General features: G+C 35.8%; 1 protein-coding gene across 1 annotated transcript; it reads right to left on the reverse strand.

The window, feature by feature from the left end:
- Positions 1–826: 826 nt before the first annotated feature.
- LOC110458024 (peroxisomal acyl-coenzyme A oxidase 1-like) lies at positions 827–22,742 on the reverse strand. The gene is made up of 14 exons (XM_021509567.1): positions 22,501–22,742; positions 20,620–20,782; positions 18,933–19,093; positions 18,305–18,412; positions 17,650–17,769; positions 12,463–12,578; positions 10,437–10,606; positions 8,686–8,848; positions 7,540–7,730; positions 6,514–6,666; positions 4,954–5,059; positions 3,872–4,018; positions 3,171–3,377; positions 827–2,853 (listed from the first exon to the last, which is right to left on the reverse strand). Exons 1-14 carry the CDS (start codon positions 22,631–22,633, stop codon positions 2,779–2,781), a joined length of 2,013 nt encoding a protein of 670 aa, XP_021365242.1. The 5' UTR covers positions 22,634–22,742; the 3' UTR covers positions 827–2,778.
- Between the last annotated feature and the right edge of the window lie 1,768 nt (positions 22,743–24,510).

Below are 24,510 nucleotides of genomic sequence, written 5' to 3' on the forward strand. Positions count from 1 at the left end.
GTTATCATTTACGGGTGTCGTCGATGAAGCAGAAACGCTTACCCTTCCGGAACACCTGGTCTCATACTCCTTGTGTTTTCCAATGGTCTCCATGTAAATCTGGCCTTTGTTTGTATTTTGTTTTATCGATTTTGAGTTCGAATTATGCTTTTGTTGACATTTTTGTACTCTCTTTGGTTTTTCAAAACAAATGACGTGTGCTTGTTATTTGTTTATTTCGAAATCAGCCATAAAAATATGACTTGCTATATAAATAGCATTACAAATGCATCACAAGTAACAGTCATATCAGAATATAATATTCGCTCCATTTATTTGGTTTTCTTTTTCATCTATAAAAGTAGAGAACATAAGAGATATGGCAATCACAGACACTCGTATAGCACCGCTAAACCATGAAAAAGAGGAATACATATATATAAGATCTTAAATGAGTTTTCATTTCATATGAGATTTTATGAAACAAGTCTTAGAAGTTTATATTTCTGCGAGCCTTGGCGAGCAAAAATCAAAACTTCGAGACGAGTTTCATAAAAGCTCATACATAAGTGTATGAAATGAAAACAAATTTAAGATACTTTTTATCACATAACACAGAAAACTTATATTTTGACAGGTTTTAAAGCCAAAATGTAGAGGGCTTAATCAAACGGAGACTACCATTTTGTTGCGCCATTCACAATTTATGACATCAGGTCAATGTCCCTACTATGACGTCACAATCGAGTTCTGACTTGCACAGCCAATGAACAACGCTCCAGGGTATATTACACTAGTGACATATTTGTAAAAATATTACACGGGCGAATTCACTGGATAACAGGCCGATTATGTGATAAAAATATATTTCATATTAACCAATATTTTTTTTCTAAATAAAATATAAATTAACAAAACCTTTATCGATCGATCACGTAACAGTTCAAATGTATCTGTTGCTACAATTTAAGGTCATTTTTCTCATTACCAAGAACGCATGCAGATATTCGCGAAAAACGTTTCTCTCTTCATCTTTAACATCACATTTTGCTCCAGGCCTATTGTCTTCCATTTGACTCGCGATTCCATGACTGTCTATTATCTTTATTCTGACGTCACAGTGGGCATTATTACCTGTGCACAAAATACATAACACGGGTGTATAACAATTAGCATAAACGATAATACAATTTGAGAAAAATTCAAATTACATGAAACATTGATCAGATATATCACCCGTATCACACTTTTGCATTGATATGCATTTTTACAGAGACTTAATGATTAGAAATTAACACATTGTAATGATATACCAACATTACCATACTACTCTGGTATATCATTTATTAACATACCACACCGATTACCAACCATTAATATTTACACTCTTATACCGATAGTTAAACAATGCTATCCCAGCCATTAACATATTGAACTGGTATAAAACTTGTGAACGTATAATGGACTATCATCCATTAATATATGAAAATATGCCATCCAATTAAAGGCAATTGCCTATTGCACTAATATATATATATCAAATGATAAACCCTATTGAGCTAAATAGACACCGGTTTTCGTAGACAACACAATACCATTGTATATCAATATTAGAACTATACCCCCAGGACTATATTATACTATGTAACTAGTTATTAGTGCCATCGGCAACAGTCTTATCTTCAATTATGATGTGTTTCGTGACGGAATTACACTACATTTAACTGACACAAGAACCTGTTCATCAAAACAGATAAACAACTTTAGGATATCATAGAGATAGTATAATGTCGTTTTAAGTAAATTCAATTTAAGTCGATTATTTTAATGCTTTATTGTGTTATGACATTCCCTACTATGTCACTTTCGAGTGTATCGTGTTCAAATGTTTTGTCTTGAGTACCATCAAAGTATTGAATAATTTCATTAAAGGGGTAATATTTTCCGGAATAGAATTAGATAATTAGGATGGTGTCACCTTACATCATTTATATGTAGGTAAGAATTAACATGACGATTATAAATTGTATATAAAATGTCTGTCACTCATCACTTTCAATTTCTCTTAAAATTCCATCCTTTTATTCGTTAAATGAGCCAAAACGAAGTATATTTGTAACTTTGATAGAATAGTTTTGATACAACACATTGCCATTTGTATTAGATTATGTACACTGTTTTTAAAATACCTGGGTATTATAATTATAATTGCTGTTGCTTGGAAATTTAAATATCCTTGATCTGGACACAAACTGTCAATGATTTTATGCCCTCAACTTAGTTACTGTCTACCGAGTCATTTTAAATAATTGTTATTTTAGCCGTAAATTCAACAGTGCATGAAAATAACACTTCGTGAACTCAATGTTGTAATATACGGTACTATTATCTGGTTTGTGAATCCTCCCCAGCTACCTCCTTAACCCACAAAGTCACCTCCATAATAGCCGCAATATTTTCTATTAATGCAACGACTACGTCCTTAGTTCACCAGCTATCTCAATAAAAGTCGCAGTGTTATTCCTTAATTTCAATGTCCTGAAACTTATTGTTTGAACGGTTTTCTTTACAATATATTTAGATGTCTATGGCGACCCAGTTTTTTCCCCGGTAGATATATAGTCCAGAGCTGATAACATAAACAGCTATTTTTTAAAATTATCATATAAGCCTGTTGACGTCAGATTACTGTGTATCAAACTAACTCAACGTTGTATATGGGCATACACATTCTTCCTTTTGAACTAGGAGCAGTGCTGCATTGAATTATCAGCTGCCTTCTGACCTAGTACGTTTATTTTAGAGCTTTGCCAAGGAACTCGTGCCAGTATTTCCTTGTAACGGACGCAGGTAGGTATTGAACGAGTCTAGCACCTGTCAATTAACAAAAATAACGTGTCATTCAATTTTATTACTGATTATTTTTAAAGATAAGTTAAATTAGAAATGACAAAAGGGCCTAAACTTGCTCTGATATCGAACCACGTGATGTCCATATATCGGATACTATATATAGTATATTGTTATTATTATTGGAAAATTAGATTGGTATTTATTCAAATCGCATTAACATTATCATTTATTATACCGTTAAATGTTTTCATCACAATATTGACATGGAACATAAATTTACTGCTAAAAGTAAATAGCCAATAACATTTTATTTACATTTAAAGAGTATGTATACTCACATCTTTATTATTGAGAGGCGACGCTTTTGCATATTCATACAACGCCTTGTACACGTCGCCATCGTAACGCCCGAGACAGGAGTCCAGGACTTGGTCAGGGTAATCGAACGCATCCACTAAGGCAACAGCGTTAGGTCGGATCTCCGCCAGTAGGTACATCAACTTCCGGGTCACAGTGTCCACCTGACTTGCGTTCATGAAGCCATCCTGAATAACATCAATATTCATTTGTGTCGTTTGTCCAGTTCAGAAACAACTCTTTTAGGATTTATTAGCATTTAACAAGACATGATTATAACTTTTTATGCTCTAGATTGATCGTATTAACATATTAAATCAATCCCTCCAGCGCAACGGCATGTCTATGTATATCGATTTACCATTGTGCAAAGTTAAAATGAAAGTTTCTTTTCAAATTTACTTGATAAACTTCGTGCTTCAACAACAACACAATGACTAGCAGCAGAAAATAATACGTAAAAACATATACAATTGTACATACATAAATATATACTGCTTTCTACTTTTGTTTTATTGGTATAAGGAAATGAACGAATTCTTGATTCGGTAATAGTGACAAATGTTTCATATAACACATTTTCCTTTTTCTGTTTACAAACGTCATCTCTCAATCATTTACGTTTATAATTATGTACCAGACTATAACTTATCGTCAGGAAAACATTTCATCAAATAATCACCTGAATAAAATCGCCAAGATTCTCTACCATGCCGTGGACTCCGTACAGCTTACACAGTGCCGTCATCACTTTCTTAGTCTGGTCGTCAAGGTTACTCCCGGTTATCCTCGCCGTGAACGTTTTCACAACGTAAGTATGACAATGCGCCTGTTGAATAAACGACAAATCTTTGATCATTATTGAAATGATCAACATATGTGCGTTAACTATGGGAAAAATGTAACGAGGACGAGAACATTTTTAAGAAGGCCCGTGTTAACTACTGTCCCAGCATGCAGTTAGCGATACTTTCGTGTTTACTTCGTTGCCGGTGATAAAACGTGACCTAGATCACCCAATTATTCAAATAAGTTCGTTTCTGCTGGTAAAATATTGTCTTGTGACGCCTGGTTTACATTTCATCAAAAACAACTGCGCACAGCTTATATACTATGTCATAATTTCGGGATGTTTTAGCAAATTTCCATTCTGCAGCCAGTTTATCAAGGGTGTGAATGGAAAAGATTGAACATGTACCGGCAGGATTATTCCCTTACTCTACAACGTCACACCAGGTTCACTTGACTGCGTTTGCATTTCAAGGGTGGCCTTTAGAAGAGCGTTGCATTAACATGGTTTGTTGGGAAAATAGATGATGAATAGCCAATGAAAAGTGTCGTTACATCGCTGACGTGGAAGTATAGCGGCTTAAGATAATCTGAGCAAATCCTGGCCTTGCTATTTTGTATGATAGGTGCTAATGATAAGAGACAACTTTCCGTACCGTTCAAGAAATATTAACGTACGATTGCAAATATGTCAAATCACGAGGACCAACAATGTTTTTTGTCACTTAATGGTGATGCAAAATCTTTAAAATGAAATCATAACAGAGCAGGTGTAGATAATTATAATAACACAACTGATGAGTATAATAGTTATATACCATAGATGAGAACGAAATCATAATAAATCGGCACACCAATGGCAATGTTACAAAGGGAAACCGGGACGTAAATAAACATGTCATGAATACACACAAAATCAACGAAAGGCAGTTATCGTGGTCACAAAACTCTTAACAGCAGGACAACGTTTCATACCATAGTCGCCCACACTAGTTGTTGTGTGGATTTGTTCCATGCCTCCTGCTGGGTGAAGCCCTCCTGGACAAGTCCCTGGATATTCATGGCCGCTGCTTTCACCATCCTGAGAATATATATATTATACAAAACGTAATCTATCTTTTGTGAGTTGTTGCTGTAGGATATTTTAGTCCACCTAGCACGTAGCATCTGTGAGCATATATCATAGCACAGCGTTCGTCAACAGTCTAATGTAAACATTTTTCTTAAACGAAATCAATTCCATGACATAAATGACTTTGACAAACAAGAAAGAAAGGTCACAGGAATCAAAAGTGTTGAAAGGTTCAAATGGCTATACTCCTTATTAACAAGTTTGCTAATATGTTTTGCAGCACCTTTAAAAGTTGAGCGAGAGGTATTTATTTAACTTGGAATCAAATCGAAGATAACAAGAGATTAATCTTTTCGTCACTTTCGCGGAATGTGATAAATCATAATGCTTGATGTTAGACAAATTATTTACTGCAACGTTTACTCATATGGTGAACATATACCACATAGTCAACACACAAGGACAAAATAGAAAACAGACTCAATATACAAGGACAAAATAGAAAACAAAGTCCACATACTAGGACAAAATATAAAACAGTCAACATACAATGACAAAATATAAAACAAATTCAAATACAAGGACAAAATATGAAACAAAGTCCACATGCAATGACAAAATATAAAACAAAGTCAACATACAATGACAAAATATAAAACAGAGTCAATATACAAGGACAAAATATAAAACAGAGTCAACATACAAGGACAAAATAGAAAACAGACTCAACATACAAGGACAAAATATAAAACAAAGTCCACATACATGGACAAAATATAAAACAGAGGCAACATACAAGGACAAAATATAAAACAAAGTCCACATACAAGGACAAAATATGAAACAGAGTCAACATACAAGGACAAAATAGAAAACAGACTCAATATACAAGGACAAAATATAAAACAAAGTCCACATACAAGGACAAAATATAAAACAAAGTCCACAAACAATGACAAAATATAAAACAGAGTCAACATACAAGGACAAAATATGAAACAGAGTCAACATACAAGGACAAAATAGAAAACAGACTCAATATCCAAGGACAAAATATAAAACAAAGTCCACATACAAGGACAAAATATAAAACAGAGTCAACATACAAGGACAAAATGTAAAACAGAATCAACATACAAGGACAAAATGTAAAACAGAGTCAACATACAAGGACAAAATATGAAACAGAGTCAACATACAAGGACAAAATAGAAAACAGACTCAATATACAAGGACAAAATATAAAACAGACTAAATATACAAGGACAAAATTAACCACACAGTTAACACGCCTGGACAAAACATACCACAGAACTACAAACAATGAAAACATTATCTCATACAGTCAACACACAATGAAAAACAATACCACACCATCAGCACTTAAGGACACAATATATCACAACATTGAAACACAGAGCTAAGATAAATTCCAAAGTATCGCAGGGGACGCTGATGTTTACCTCGCCGCACGGTGTTCGTATGCCAGCAAAAGACTCTCGAGGGACACGTCCGATTTAATCGTTGACTTGATGGACAGGTCAGTCCCCAGGTAAGACACGAATCCTGGAAGTTTCTCTCCCATCTGGACTTTGGTGAAACATTTCATAAGGTATCTGTAAAAAGATATTTGACCTGCATTAAGTATCGGTCACTCCTCCATACCAAGAGATTCTCACATACACTATGCAATTGTAGACATACCCCGGACAAAATGGCGCAATGTGCTGATGGCCGGACGGAGGAGAGGAAACATATATAGTCCTATTTGTATCTGGTAATACGGGGGTGGGGACTAATAAAACGAATTTAGCAATTCCTATTTCTTATCCTTATTTAGCCTCTGCTTAATTTCATAGCTCAATATCAGATCAAATTACAATACCGACGGAATGATGTAGCCGAACACGAACTTGAAGGGAATCGAAAAGATTCCGAGCAGCTTCTTCGCGTTTTCATCTCTTCGGAGGTTTGCAAAGGAGGGTTTTATTTTGAAACATTCACGTTGACCATAGTTTCAAACATAAATTGAACACTCCAAACAGATTTGTATCATAGTTAAGACAAATCATCTAACAAATTCACTCTCACTGTAAAGATGTACTGATGTTTGAACACGCTGCCAATAAAATCAGCCTTGCATATAATATGTAATGCATAACTATATTTAAAAATATGTCAATACTCAAAAGTGAAGTTAAAAAAAGACAGAACAAAATCGGATAGGAATGCATAAATACGAGTCGAGAGAAATTAAAGGCCAAAAAAACCCCGAATAAAAGCAAAATAATGCTCTTTACATTATTATCATATGTGGTCCCCATACCTACTGTCTACCACATGTGGTACCCTACGTATTGTCTACCACAAGTGGTACATATACATATTGTCTACCACATGTGGTACCCTACGTATTGTCTACCACAAGTGGTACACATAAATATTGTCTACCACATGTGGTACCGTGTCATGTTGTGCTCCATATATACCTGGCAGTCTGTAGATACAGAACCGTGTTTTCTCCCTCGTATGTACAGTTTGGTATAGCATTTACGTAGATCTTAGGCAGACCACTGGCTTGTGAGTACCCGTGTCCGCCACATGCTAGCCGACACACCTCTATACCCAGACAACAGCTGGAGCTAGTAAACGCCTTCAGACCGGCCGACAATCCATGTAGCTGGGAATGAGAAACATCTATTTTTATTGCAAATTTAGAAGTTATTAATAATTTTTTCAAATGATGACATTAACCATTGGAAAGTTGGAATCTAATTATGACCAGCCAGAATGCTCTCTGCAGAATAAATACTGCCAAAGTTGGTCAGAAAAAGTTGAAGTGAGAGAAAACTCATGAGTGCTTGTATCACATTGCATCTCTGTTTTTCATGTCCTCTAAATGTAATTTTAAAGATATCTTTTACATATATCGACAAATTAACGAATGGTTTCCGATGGAAAAAATGAAGTCTAATATTGCTATCAAATAATGACTTCAGGGAAATATCAGGTGATCAAACCGCCTGACTTTAAGTGGTTAGTCACATCGTGACGTAGCATCATTTGTGGTTGCTAGGATGAACTTTTTCAGGAAATAGATTCTATCATACACATGTATAACCAAACGAATTTTCGCTTTTGTAATCCTTAAAAAATGAAATACATTTCAATCGGGATGGGAAAATGGTATGCAGGTTATCTTGAATAAGCGGGGAGAAATGATAAGAAGTCTTGAAATGTGGACATTAAGAAACAATAATAAAACGTTAATTGTTTTCAAAGGGAAACTTTAAAATATTTAAATATCATTTATACAATATTGATATGTTAAAATTACTAATAGAGAATCCATTCATTTGATGAGACAAATATCTCAAAATGAAAATAACGATTTCTGTATTTTTGTTCATCGCTATTTGGTGAAGCCATATGATGCTGTATTCAATAATGTCAAACTAACGATTATAATCCATATATATTGTTTACATAGTTGATATATAGAATTATTTGCATGTGTGAATGTAAGCATCAAAATGTATGATAAAACATTGTTACGGTGTATGGTAAACATATTTATTTATTTCAATCCGTCTATGAATAGTTGTTTTTCTACCCTCTTTTTTAACAATACCTACCTCGCCGATCTGGTCGAGGTTGCCTTGCTCCACATTGTTGTTGACCCCGTTGTATATCCTATACACTTCTATCCCGGTCAGGTAGATGGCGAACGCTGTGGATATCAGGGGGAACAACTTGTGTTGTTGGGTCTGGTAGTCAAGAATCTGGGCCTCAGGGCCCCTGGTAAAAAAAGACGAGATCTTATGGACAAAATCTTTAAATAGAGTATTTTTCGGGACCTTTTACTAAAAACCGACGATCCGAAAGCATCCGCCATACCCCAAGGGTTAAGATCACTTTTGCTCTCTGCACTCCTGGACTATGTCATATCTACACCGATGGCTCAGTGTGCGTCACATTTCGGATGAGACAAGAAGACTGTTTATCCTTTGATAGACACCAAAAGAATCTGTCGGTCGCGTAACGGTAAAACTGACCGGCTTTTAAGTCGAGTGTCTCCCATCTACAATTTTCAGGGAACTGATATCAGCATAGCGATTTGTTTGATTTTTATACCTGACACTAATCAAATAGCTAGTCGCGTGCCTTCAGTTTTGCTATGACATATTACAGGGATTCACAGAGCGAAAGTGAACATAACCCATGGAGTATCGAGGATGATCCCATATAGACCTACAAGCTTATACAAAACAGTCAAAATAATGCACTGAGAATTAAGGATATGAATTTCATTAATAACTTCCCAATTTTCCTAATTCTTCATTATGATAATTTAATTTTGGCTATTCTCCCAATGGGAGTCTGTTTCAGATATATCGTATCTAAAATAAACATCACGAAAATGACGACACTATTTGGCTCGGTATTGTAATGATAAATTCTGATTGGTTATTTTGTTGTTTAGAATTATTGCGATTTATCAGAAATGAAAAAATATTAATTGTCTATGGAATAAAAAGTTTTGGTTGCCTTTTACATTTAATCATAAAGAAAAGCCATAATTATTTTTATATAATCATAGAATTGTGTATACCACCGTTTACCTGCAAACCTTGCTGAGATCATGACTGCTCTATGTAATTTGAGCTAAATATTTGTATTTTGTATTGTTTTACTGCCCATCGACAAATTAAGTCACTTAGGGCCAGAGAACAGTGTAAAAATAGACATTCACAAAAAACTGAGTACATAAAAACGTGGTCTCGAGGAGACAACTTCTTCTCTGCGGGTCTGCTCTACCTTTTGCACATGAACCTACATTAGGTTGAACTAAAAATAACTTATTATTTCTTTCTTCAGGCCATTTTTTTGCCAATTCGTTTTGAGCTAAATATTAATTTTTGATAAAAACATATTTATTCTACAGTCAATATGGATATGTGATCCATATTATTAACGTATATGTGGGAAGCATACACTAATATTTAAACTGCATTGCAGGTCATTCCAAATAATATTTTGAAAAGTTTCAAGTAAAGATATGGGTATTTTTTGCAATTAGAATACTGGTTTGAACGCCAACAACGTTTTTGATGAAATATATCCGTTATTATTTTATACAGTGATGACCGGTTATAATATTACAGTTTAACCTTAACATACATGTACAAACCTTTCGACTAAATATTTCAGAAATTTGAAAATACGGTGTTGTTGATTTGTTGCTTAAGCTTGTTGCTTGTTTCATAACTTTTGTAAAATTGATAAGGTTTATATATGAACACACAATGAAAAAATAAAAGAACATTTGATTCCGCATAAAAAAAAACCGGAAGCAGACAGTTTCATGATTTAAGGAGTACGTTACCCGGGTGACACTTCCGTTTGTCGCCGGACAGCGCTATATCTGACTGCGATGACGCATGATTGAGCTAGACAACGTGACACATTCGTCACTATCCCAACGCGGATCAGCGTCATCGTGCCGTAGGATATCTTGGCGTTGGCTGGCTTCACGTAGCTCCCATCTTCAAGTACCTTATTAATGTACAAATGTATATTATATACATCAGCAAATGGCATACATTTAAAATATCTCATTAGCTGGCTTCACGTAGGTCCTATTTATAAGTACCTTATTAATGTACAAATGTATATTATATACATCAGCAATCTAATTAATATTATATCTTCACATCGCTCCCGTTTACTGATATGTCGCGTTGAAGATCTAACAACATCCCGTAGAGGGTCATGTTCAGGCGACCTTTGCGTTAACCAATCAGATGACAGCTTACGCATTTCTGTAAGTGATGATGTAATGATTTCGGAACACACTTGCTATGATAAAAGACCGAGAGGTGTCAAATGAGCATCGAAAATGGCGGCGCCCATGACACCACGCCGTGTCTATCTACAAGACAACGTTTGTACAATTTGTGGATTTTGCTTTGAAATAAGAGAGACTTCCTCTTCTGGTGATGTTGTCGTTCAAAAGTTTAACAACCTGAAACTAAAATTAACCAATGACAGGCTTCGCAATATTCAAACTATCACTGGACCAGACGAAAAAGTGGATTTTGGGCTACGAGGTGTCTGCATTAAATGCTACAGGTCCTGCTTTCTGATTGGTTGAAAGAAAGAGTTATGTCGCGTTTTGATTGGCTTGTTATAAATACGATAATGCATTCATGTTGACCTCTGACGAGACCCTCTACGGGATGTTGTTAGATCTTCAACGCGACATATCAGTAAACGGGAGCGATGTGAAGATATAATTTTAATTAGATTGATACATCAGCAAATAGCATACATTTAAAATATCTCATTAGCTGGCTTCACGTTGGTCCTTTTTTCAAGCACCTTATTAATGTACAAATGTTTATTATATAAATCAGCAAATAGCATACATTTAAAATATCTTTTTGGCTGGCTTCACGTAGGTCTTATCTTCAAGTACCTTATTAATGAATAATTTATTTTGCCTATCTCCGCATAATATTTATTTTGGTATATATCGTATATACCTAAAAAGAAAAACAACTGATGACGGAACTACTTTTCACACTTCAGAATGCAAAATTACAACGCAGCTTTTTTTTAGCGCAATTGTTTAGTTTACGTAAAAATTAAATAAATCTTTAACTGTGCATTTACAACGTGTTTGTCTACTTTTTTTTAAAATTTAACTATAAAGAATGCCCAAGATTTTATAATATTTAACAGGCTCTATGAGTCAGCTAAACATTTGTCTAGTCTTTTCCAGAAACGATGAAAATATGCACTGATTCAAGGAAATTGAAATATATATGTTTCATTTATAAATATATATATTTTTTTTATTTTAAAGGGATTTTGAACGAAGCCATGTAAATACAGATAAACTTCCACCGTGTATCTTTTTCACATATAATTCACCTGGGATTTTTTTATGTCGGTAAGAAAAGGATCCCTAGTGAGAAGACTACAGACAAGTTTTGATTCTGCATGAATTAATTTTTATTTGATGTTTGATGTAGGGTTTGAATATTTAGCGAAAACCGAAGCCTCACATTACAAAACGAAAAATGTACTAATTCTTGATAATTAAGTATAAAAACTGCAAAAATAAAATAGAATTACATAATAAAGTGGAAAAATGGCTTCTCCTATAAAATAACATGAACAATTATTATTATATCATAACGAACACATCTGATGTCTGAGGTTCACAATCCCACTCCCATTCCCCTGTGTGGGTGTGTATGTGTGTGTGTGCATAATTAGTCCCTTGTAAAGAGGTGTCCATTGTGAGGGGAATCGTAATCAACGTAATGTATGCATGTTGCTTTGGTTGTGAATGTGTTGTTTATAAAAAATGAAAATTGAATAAATAATATAAACAAAATAATTACCTGAGCGTATCTCATCAACATGTTCTCCCTGGGTATCCGTACGTTGTTAAGGATTAGATATCCGTTATCATTAGACCCGTATCCAAACTTAGGACCAATATCGCCCAACTCGATTCCTATAGAAAGACAAACAACTTCAAACAAACCGCTATTTTTGGATTGATATGCATCTTTTCGAACAGTTTTGACGGTATGCATTCCAACTTCCGCATATTATTGAATATGTTTCAATCGAGCTGTGTTGCATCCCATCCAAAATGCTTAAAGACGTATTTCAATCTTTACATTTATGTTCAAAATAGCGAAGGCAATAGTATTAAATCTTTCTGATTGTTTTCTTTCTATATACTTTATTTCTGATTACCATATCATGATGTCGGAGGACCCACCAAAACCGAACACTGACAGTGTTAATACTCCACCAACGATAGAGAGCGCTCTCAATCAACTTTTAGGTCTCGTTGGAAAGATGGACTTGAGATTAGATTGGATTGAAGAGCAAGTATCTAAATTTGACAACATTGAAAAATGTTTCAGTACTGAAAAACGACACGAGAGAGACTAAAGAAAAGAACATTGAATTTGAAAAATTGCAAATGCTATAAGTGCATTTTACGAACAATTGAACGGCAAGCCTGAAAAAACGCTACAGATGTTAAGCTTTTAAAGAAACAGCTAGTAACATGTGAACACCAGAGGCTTGCTATATTGAAAAATTCTTATACTCGTTTCATCAATCTCATATGAAATGGAAACTCATGTAAGATCTTATATATATTGAAAATGGATTATTTCAGGGAAAATATTATTACCTCTTTTGTTAGAATCTATCCATCTATTTAAATACAAGATATCAATATTTTTTATTTGTGTATGCAGACGATATGGGGATTATATCTGAAACACCAGAGGGTTTGCAAACAATGTTAGACTCTCTTGCAAATTATACCAAAAAATGGGATTTGTCTGTAAATACTGGAAAAACTAAAATTGTCGTGTCTAGAACAGGAGGGATATTAAGGGGAAATGAAATATGGTTTTACGAAGGATATTGTTGACCAATTCAATTACCTTGGTGTGCTATTGAATTTAAACGGCAAATTTAGAAATTTAGACAAATTCAAAAGCAAGCTGCAGACCAGGGGAGAAAAGCATTGTTTACATTATTAAATGTTTGTAAGAAAAAATAATTTAATATAAACTCAATTATCTGTTTTTGATACTTAAGTAAATAATATTTTAAGTTATGGATCAGAAGTTTGGGGCTTCCATGGCGCAGAATGCTCTCTCCGAATAGAACTTTGGCGCACCGCTATATGCATTACACTGGAAACCCTACCCTCGCCGATTATATAACACTGTTAGCCCTATCACCACGTTCTTTTCAGCAACTCCTTGATAATTGTCAAACTTTTTCGACTCGGCGGAATTTTGCCTTCAGCACTACTAAATCATGTACAATGATGTTTGTTGGCCGATTTGATGTTAATAGTTTCCATTGGAGACTTGGTGGGATAGACTTGGAAACTAAAGAAAGTCACGAACACCTCGGAATACCGATATCCAATGATCTGACATGCTCTAAAAAAATGAAAAAATATGTAAAAAGGGACGCGCTTCACTATTCTCTATTATTGGCGTCAGCTCAAACAACAAGAACCTAAATCCTCTAACGCTCGTCAGTCTTTACAAAAAGGTTATACTACCGACTATCCTCTATGGATGCGAAACATTGAGTACGATGAGACAAAGCGACAATGATAAACTCTCTCGTTATCAACATCTTGCGGCAAACAAAATTCTAGACTTTCCAACACGCACTCGCTCGGACATAGCGGAGAGTATGAATGGTCTATTTCGTATGACCGCTGAAATAGATCGACGGAAACTACAGTTCCTTCACAGACTTATCAAACTCCTAAATGAAACGCTTGCCAAGAAAGTGTTTTTAACACGATTATATTCCTATCTTCATAAGAATACTTCTCGTCAAAAAGGTTTCATACCGGACGTTTGTGAAATACTGAAAAAGTACGACCTAATGGACTTACTCTCACTTTATGTGACTACTCGAACCGATTTTCCCTCCAAAAAAGCATGTGCATTGTGCATAAATCACGCCATCAGAAGGGTAGAAACTAGACTGTGGCGTGAAAGAATGAATAACGACCGCCAGTTTGACCGTTTCAGACTCGTCCATACTCAAATATATCCGCATATACTATGGACCCTACCAGATACTACAGCAGACTTAGCATGTGTTCGATTTGTTTCAAAATTGATTACTTACGCAAACCGAACAACAAAATTGTAGTTAACGTGGGAAAACTCGGACTGACCTTATTCACCATTACGTAACTCAGTATGACGTCACTCACTCAACAAGAGACATTTTCACAACGGAATTACTAGATATATGTGGCATAGAAACATTCCTGACTATGGACAATATTACAGAAGAAGCATTCGTACAAGTTTTATTTGGACGTAAACACCCGAACGTAGAGGAGGACAAACTGTTTCGGATGATGGCAGCTCGTTTCTTGAGTGCTGCGTCACATAATTACCTATCAACAGACGACAGGATGTAAAACGTACATCGTGACTCGATCGCATACGCGATGAATCTTTAACCAAAACTGTGCTTAATATCTATTTTTTCACTCCTATGTTTTGCATTTATTATTTGTATCTCTTTAAAGAGGAATTAAAGAATGAATGAATGAATGAAAACCAGATATTGAAAAAAAATGCATTCGAGATTCTGCAAACAAATATTAGTATTCCATAATAAAACTAGTAATGCTATTGTATATTATGAACGGGGAAGATAGCCAATGCAAAAAGTAAGAAAACTACGTATACTAAAATATTGGATAAAACTGAGAAATGTAGGAAATTGTATTCTAAGGTCATGCTATGATGATATGCTTTGTAATAATGACATTTGGTTAATGAGTGTAAAACAATAATTATATAGAATTGGTCTTGGAAATGTGTGGGAATCTTCCAGTTTAAATAATAACATTTTTCATATTATAAAAGAACGTATTTGTGACATATTCAGACAAGGATGTCTTGAAAAAGGAGCATTGTATCAATATGTGTGTAAGTTTGGTCACCAATATTATTTATCAAAACCTGTAAATATAAATTATTTAAAACAAATATGTTAAATTCGAATGTCTGCACATAAGTTAAATATTGAGTGTGGCAGATATGACAGAACTGAAAGAAGAAACAGATTGTGTACAGTATGTGACCTGAATGATGTCGAGGGTGAGGTTCATTTCATTTTAATATGTCATTGTTATATTGATATAAGGTTGAAACTAATTATTAATTATTAATATGTAAGATATACAAGCATGTATAAATTAATTCAACTACTTAATTGTGAGAATTTAGCGGACATTATAAATATTGGCAAGTATTTAATACAAGCAAACAAGAGGAGATCTGAGCTGAATTCTGGTTAGAGTTCACTCTCAACTGTGTCTGTGTATCATATTGTATGTTGTTACAGTATGTTATAACTGATAAATCAACCGACTTAAAGCAATAAAGAACTTTAACTTGAACGTGAACCCTCGGTTCGACATACATTTTTAGCAAACTGATTTACCAACTGATGGAACAGTCAACTTTTCAGGGAACATTGAAATGTAATAGGTCCTACAAGCGATGGACATTAATCTGGAGCCATTCAGGGGTTTTCGTCACAATTTGAATTTAATGTCACGAAACGATTGGTTCCCTTGATTACTATAAAATTATGACGTAAAGACCCGAACAGTTTCCGGAAAGAAAAACATTCTCTTGTAATAAATTTTATTGCAATTGGATTATAAACTAATTTTGGTTGGTAAGTTTATATAAGGGTTGTACATCGGAAATGTGATAACTGTGCCAGATATTAATTGTACATAGAATTACGGTCGCCTTCTAGCTTCGAGCTAAAGGGAATCTTTAGCTCTGTGGTAGAGCGTCCGACTAGGAACCTGATACAAATGTTGTCGGTGGCCCTCTCTGTGGGGACAGGGAGTTGGAATATGGGATGTGGAGTTCGAGGGCGAACACATTTAATAAGGGGGAAGTAGTGTGGCAGGTTTTAATTGTACATAGGATAAAGGTCGCCTTCTAGCTTCGAGCTAGAGGGATTTTCCCTTTAGCGCAGTAGTAGAGCGTCCGAGGGTTCGATCCCGGTGGGAGCACACTATTCTCTTTCCTGTTACATAACTATGAGAATAGTGAGTATTGCTGAGTAACAGGAGCAAGAGAAGAACGGTGTCACGTGCTGTTAAATGTCACTCTTCCCTAACGCCTCATTCTGATTAGTTACAGAATAGATATCAACAATAATGTAGGCGATATTGTATCGTCTTCGATGTCAGTCTTGTAATGTTCAAGTGGTTCTCAAATAATAATGATAATAAGAGATAGAAATGAAGTTTTCTAACGTAGCTTATTATTGCCAAATAGTACTTCTGTTTTCAAAGAAAATAATTACAGTATTGTCTACAACCTGACGCAGTTTTTCTTTTTTAGTGTGTTTCTGTTTGTTTTCTTAATCTTTGTTTATTTGAGTTGTTTCTTATTTGTTTATTTAACGTTGTTGCTTTTAATCAAAACAGTGAATTAGTCTAGCGTCAATGTATTACACGTAATCATTTAATGTTTCCGCTACTGTATGCTGAATGATAGGAAAGGGGTTGAGTCCAGTAGGAAAGCCCTTGACAATTGTAGTATTTTCCCATTTTTTCCCTATCATCATTATATATTTCTCCATATACATGTTGACATATACGTACGGACGTAGTATCCTAGGTTGTTTTACCATAACGTAATTCATTATCTTTATCATACTTAATGATTCTTAACAAGACGTTGGGTTTACTAAAAAGATAAATCGGAAAAAAAGACCAGACACATTCTGTGCTCTATAAGTCGTCTTAACTACACAAACCTTTTCTAAGTCTAAACGTGACAACTACAGGTATCCTTCTTAAGTTTTTAAATTTTATGATATTTTGTTTGAAATTGTTTCTTTTCGCTTATTATTTTCGATATTGACTTCTGAATTTGTCATTTTTGTGTTAATGCTGTGAAACATTTGTTCGTCTTTACCGTTTGTTTTTTAAAAAGAAGATAAATATGAGTTTATCAATACATTTTAAGGTAACTTACCTGGCAGACTTTGATGTGTACTTAGGTCCCTGAGGGGTAACAGGAATGTATGCATCCCGTAGCATTTCCCATTGGTGTAAAGCTGGGCCATCACGATACAAAAGTTGACGGTTTTACCCACTGAAACATCATAGAAATCAAATCAACTGTCTTTTTGACCCGAGACAATTCTTTTGTTACTTGTTATTTAGCTCTACTTTAATTGTTTATATGTTTCATTCCTATCACAACCGTAGGCTTATTATTTATTGTTAATCAATTAGGAATTATACATATATGTGTCACGTGGTAAGGACAGTATGTCTATACTCATCCTCGATAATCTAGGGGTACGCTCACTTTCGTTCTCTACACACGTGTCATAGCAAAATCGAAGGCTCAATGTGCAGCAAGCACCATGTGGATGAGACGGGAAGACTAGTTTGGTCCTTTGATGTACATCAAAAAGTGACAGGCTTTGAAGTCGGGCATGGCTCCATTGTAATCTTCAAAGGACAAGTATCCGCCTTGTGATTGGTCAGGTTTTTTTTTACCTGACACCAATCAAATAGCTGGCCGCGTGTCTTCAATTTTGCTACGACATATTCCAGGGGTGTAGAGAGTGAAAGTGAGTGTACCACTGGATATCGAGGATGGTCTACACTAAACTACGTACGGTGTCCTGGCCAGTACTTCATTGATGTCAGTGTCGGCGAGTTCAGTACGAACTCTCGTGTCTTCGCGTCATAGGTTGCAGTCGTTTCCAATCCTCGGACAAAAGTTCCTAGATATCAAAATAATGAGGTTAACATGTAAACAAATGTTAGATTTGAACCGACATTGGTCAGTTATCCTCTGATTTAGAAATACGTTTCAGCATAGGAAACTACCATTTAAAACTGACATTTCATTTAAAAGATCTTCCGATAATCTCACAATCGTTTGTCTATGGTGAGATTTGGTGGTATGGCGTAATAGACGCCTAGTTGCTTATGTATCGTGAGGCTTTCATATTCCATCATAGCGAAGATTCCTCCTAAACCTGTGCTATTTTGAAAATTTATGTTGTGACTGTTTGCTTTAGTATTACATCGAAATTGTAATCACTTTGCTGCTATTTATAGGACCTAAATAGAATAGTGTGTTCCAATGAGCTTACAATTTAGCTTGTTTACTAATCATTTGGATTCTAACATTTATAGAGAACTTTAACTTAACCATTATTTTCCAATGTTCAACATCTGTGTTTTTGACTTCACAAGTCATAGAATGTAATTATATGCTTCCTTTAGTGACATACATACCATGACCGAGCTCCGTCTGGGCGTACGTTCCGATTATAGCCAGCTTCTCAGCCAGAGGGAGGTAACGCTTCCTTTGGTCCTCTGTTCCCTGTTTCCGGAGCGTGGGGAGGAACATGCTAAGATGGACGCCTATCGGACTACTCTCGTGGTTAGCCCCAGCCCTATAAATACAGTTAATAGGAACATGCTGAGATGGACGCCTACCGGACTACTCTCGTGGTTAGCCCCAGCCCTATAGTTACAGTTAATAGGAACATGCTGAGATGGACACCTATCGGACTACTCTCGTGGTTAGCCCCAGCCCTATAGTTACAGTTAATAGGAACATGCTAAAAATTAATGGACGTCTATAGTACTACCCTCGTGGTTAGCCCCAGCCCTATACATACAGTTAATAGGAACATGCTAAAAATTAATGGACGTCTATAGTACTACTCTCGTGGTTAGCCCCAGCCCTATACATACAGTTAATAGGAACATGCTGAGATGGACGCCTACCGGACTACTCTCGTGGTTAGCCCCAGCCCTATACACACAGTTAATAGGAACATGCTGAGATGGACACCTATCGGACTACTCTCGTGATTAGTCCCAGCCCTATAGGTACAGTTAATAGGAACATGCTGAGATGGACACCTATCGGACTACTCTCGTGATTAGTCCCAGCCCTATAGGTACAGTTAATAGGAACATGCTGAGATGGACGCCTATCTGACTACTCTCGTGGTTAGGCCCAGCCCTATACATATAGTTAATAGGAACATGCTGAGATGGACGCCTATCGGATTACTCTCGTGGTTAGCCCCAGCCTTATATTTACAGTTAATAGGAACATGCTGAGATGGACACCTATCGGACTACTCTCGTGGTTAGCCCCAGACCTATACATATAGTTAATAGGAACATGCTGAGATGGACGCCTATCTGACTACTCTCGTGGTTAGCCCCAGCCCTATACATACAGTTAATAGGAACATGCTGAGATGGACGCCTATCGGACTACTCTCGTGGTTAGCCCCAGCCTTATATTTACAGTTAATAGGAACATGCTGAGATGGACACCTATCGGACTACTCTCGTGATTAGTCCCAGCCCTATAGGTACAGTTAATAGGAACATGCTGAGATGGACGCCTATCGGACTACTCTCGTGGTTAGCCCCAGCCCTATACATACAGTCAATAGGAACATGCTGAGATGGACACCTATTGGACTACTCTCATGGTTAGCCCCAGCCCTATAAATACAGTTAATAGGAACATGCTGAGATGGACGTCTATAGTACTACTCTCGTGGTTAGCCCCAGCCCTATAAATACAGTTAATAGGAACATGCTGAGATGGACGCCTATCGGACTACTCTCGTGGTTAGCCCCGCTTAAGGGTCTTCGTACCACTGCCAAACACTACGTATTGGAAATTGTTTTCCAGCAAGACTTTAACTGTTATAAATAGTTTCTGAAAAAATACCTTGCGGGACTTTTATGGATAATTATAAAGATGGATATACCGAAAGTAGAACCCTGGACTTCAGATTGTTATACTTCCGGTGTAGCCGATTGGGCTACCTGATGAACGGAAGTGTACTAGCCCAAATGTGCTACAGATCCAAACGGAAATAAAGGGGTGGTTGCTTCGTATAAGAGTAACGCCATTGTAGTGGGACAGGGATCTTTAAGTGATACCCACTCTTTGTAGTTTAATTTATCTCTTTCGTCTGTTATTCCCATCTCCTCTAGACGCTTGGCCATATATATGTGTTTCCTCAAGGCGGTCTCGTATTGTTCCTTCCGTGTCATTACCGCCCATGGTTTACTGTTCTTGAGCTCGGGATCGTTGATGGCCAGGTCCTCTACAACAGAGTTATGTGTAACTGTCAGGGGAATCACTACAAAACACTATTTGTTTTAAAACAAAACAAAAAGTTTATTTTTGTGCTGAAATCAATAAAATAAAGTGGAAATAATTTAGCTCTACATCAGGTATACAGTATTAAACACAACTAATGTTATTACAGGGGAACAGGTTTGGTTAGTTATAAAAGGGTTATATAGTAACCCTATAGTAACCTGTGGGAGTATTTTCAAATACTAGACCCGATACAACATTACAATACACCTGTATGTGATATACTTGGTTCCAGTCCTCTATGTCTTTTCATGGATGCAACACTGTGGTGCTATGTACCTCAATGACCTGGAGACATACAGTTAGGCCGTCTTTTTAGATAGTAAGACAGTCCTTAAACCTGCAATATGACTGTCTTCTTCTGTAAACTGTGTCAAGAACATCATGGTAATATTTGATTTTATAAATGTCATTGCTATACCTCGTCTATAAAACAGGAGCATGTCTTATTCGATAATACTGACTAAAAAACAGAGTAAACTACTTTCCGACCAAAGATTCAAAATAATTAAAACGCTGATGCAACAGGCAAAAAAAAAAAAAAAACGCACCAAATGACAATATTGTCGGTATCGGAATCATAGGTGGTATTTAAGTTCAGATGAATAAAAAATATCTGTTTCCGAAACATATGGAAAAATACAGAAAAAAGGGAGGAGAGTTAACCAACAAACATCAAACTGGAGCGAAAGTGTCCTTGTATACAGTATATTACATCTACAACAGATACCATGTACAGCATTAAAATGAATACATGTACAGTCACACATGTAGACCTATGTGTCGTCCCGGTTATACTACTCAGCCAATCAAGATTTCTGCAAATAGTGTATAGTCATGTATAGTCAGAGCATTGGTTGTGTTGGCCGTCAATTTCCATGTTGATTACGAGCGAGTCAATATTCAATTTCAGTACAGGTAGTATATAACACTTGTTGAAGTACAGGTAGTATATAACACTTGTTTAAGTACAGGTAGTATATAACACTTGTTTAAGTACAGGGAGTATATAACACTTGCTTAAGTACAGGTAGTATATAACACTTGTTTAAGTACAGGTAGTATATAACACTTGAATGTTTCTTTAAAATGATACTCTTAGTTACATAGAAATGGCGATTTATAACATTGCTGACGGCTAGGTGCGGGTTGTTTAAGTTTGGTTCAAATTCCAACTGGGCACACATTATATTTCTATCATAATAGTTTCTTATCACATGTTTAGGCCTAGTTAATATTTATTTCTTTATTTGATGTTTGTTTTGCATCCCTCTGGCTTTATCTCTATGTTGTCTTTATTTTTAATGCCGTTTATAACTATTACTGTTGTAAATTATTGCTATCGTGTAATTAAAACACATGTATATTTTTAAAATCAAGTCATGAAGTTCGTTTCAAACAACTTACACTTGGCCGCATTTGTGTACATTGCACTACTTAAATACATTTCTTTTTCGATCTATGACTATTGCTATACAAACAATATTTAAACAAGCAAAGTGTCAACTATTTAATTATATTAGATGATTTAATCAGAGAAAACAAAATAAGCTTGAACGCAACTGGTTGTCTATACTTTATCAAGTGTCTTACATTTTGACCCCAATGAGCTAAAGACGGCGACAGGTAATATGACAGGTTGATTAAGTAAATAAAACTCACGAAGATATCTCTTCCTTTTTGTGGCCGCCACACCGCCATCAATAAAGTGTGTCAGGTTTTCCACATCGAATGTAGCACTTGTTCTTTCTTTGGCCAAGTCGGCGTTCACCGTCACTCTTCCCCTCGCCGCCATGGTGCAGAGCTAAATAGAAGGGACCGTCTCAAACTGCATTTTATAGCCGAGATCTCTTTATCTATGATAACAGTTTCAGTGTGACTATGTGAGTGTCTACACGTACTGTAATATATCAAACAATCATAGTATAGCTATACTTTACGGGTCGGTTCAAAATATAGCACGATAAATGTTACCCTGCAATGACATACGTACTACCGTCACATTTAGCAACCTGGTGAGATAAGATATTTTTAATACATACATAACACACAATTTTTGCACCCTTTAAACAAAGCGAGAATGACTACATGTTGTAAAGCGTCCTACCTTTTGACCCGAAGAAATATAGATCTATGATGATGATTTTTTGTGGAAAGTTATGTTATACAATTATTTAGCATCTTAAAAAGATTTTTGGTGTGATGTTATGAGTAATGAATTATTAGTAAACGATCTTTTAAAGTCATCTCTTTTATGATGAATCGTATGTTTAATATTTAAACCCATTATTTTATATCTTATTTCATCTGGGTCACTTTATGCGGGACAGGTTACACTAACAGCCGTTAATTGCCTTGCCCAGATTTCACAAACTTTCCGTAGTGAGAGAGCTTTTCCTATTGTAAGGAATACCTTTGAGAAATGTGCGGATGTAAATCAAAAATCGTTTGGTCTCTCATCAAAAGTCGCTGTAAGTCATCCTCGGGTGCTGTTGGCGCTGGAATGAACTATAGCGGGAGGGTCATTAGAGACCCTGCTCTTCTAGCCATACATTGGGGTGAATATTTTGAAGACATATATTCCCAGTCGTCTCGTAATGACTTTGATGCTAATTTTGAAGACCAAATCAATACATCTGTTGCCAATATTCTGTCCAATCATATAGTAAACAATGAATGTTTTGTTGAAATTTCTATGACGTTAAAAAGGTCTATAAAAGTTTACCACAAGGTAAAGCAGCTGGGCACGATCAAATTGTGTACGAGCATTTACTCTATGCCCACGACACTGTGTACAACTGTTTGTATGTTCTTTTTAATGCTTTTTTAAGATTGGAGTATGTTCCTCCTGTACTAACAAAGGGTCTGATCTGTACACTATACAAAGGTCATAACAAGCCAAAGAGTGACCCCAATAGTTATCGTGCTATCTCTCTGTTGCCAGTGATTCTGAAAGTCTTTGAGAAATTATTACTTATCAGACTTGAGGATACAAACTTGTTTATACCTAACCCCTTACAGAATGGATTTCAAAAGAATGTAAGTAGTACTTTCACGTCATTTCTAGTCCATGAATCTATCACATATGCGTGTGATAATAACAGTAAACTTTTTACATGTTTTCTTGATGCTGCCAAAGCATTTGACTGTGTTTGGCATAACGGCCTATTTTTCAAACTTCACAGTTTAGGTCTAAATTCAAAGTATATCAATATCATTGTTTCATTATACTCAAATATGTACAGCGCAGTATTGCACCAAGGTTTTATTTCTAACTGGTTTAAGATATGCCAAGGTACGCGTCAGGGAAGCATTATTTCTCCCTGGCTGTATACAGTTTTTATTAATGATTTACTGGATGAGTTATGTGCTTCACAGTACTCTTTACTTATACATGGTGTAAATGTTACTTGTCCAACTCAAGCAGATGATATTACCCTTCTGTCTTTTTGTAAACATGGCTTGGACTGTCTCATGGACATCTGCTACAGTTACAGTTGTAAGTGGCGATTTAGTTACAACGCATCAAAATCTACCGTAATTGTTTTTAATGAAAGCAAAAGTGTCTTTTCAAAGATAACACGCAGATGGAGTCTCGGCAGCGAAGCACTCCCTGAATCTATTCATTGTAAACATGTCGGTATCTTTTTGAATAAGTTCAAACCAGGCTGT

Source organism: Mizuhopecten yessoensis, unplaced genomic scaffold, assembly GCF_002113885.1.
Source record: "Mizuhopecten yessoensis strain PY_sf001 unplaced genomic scaffold, ASM211388v2 scaffold9399, whole genome shotgun sequence".
Lineage (NCBI taxonomy): Eukaryota > Metazoa > Mollusca > Bivalvia > Pectinida > Pectinidae > Mizuhopecten > Mizuhopecten yessoensis.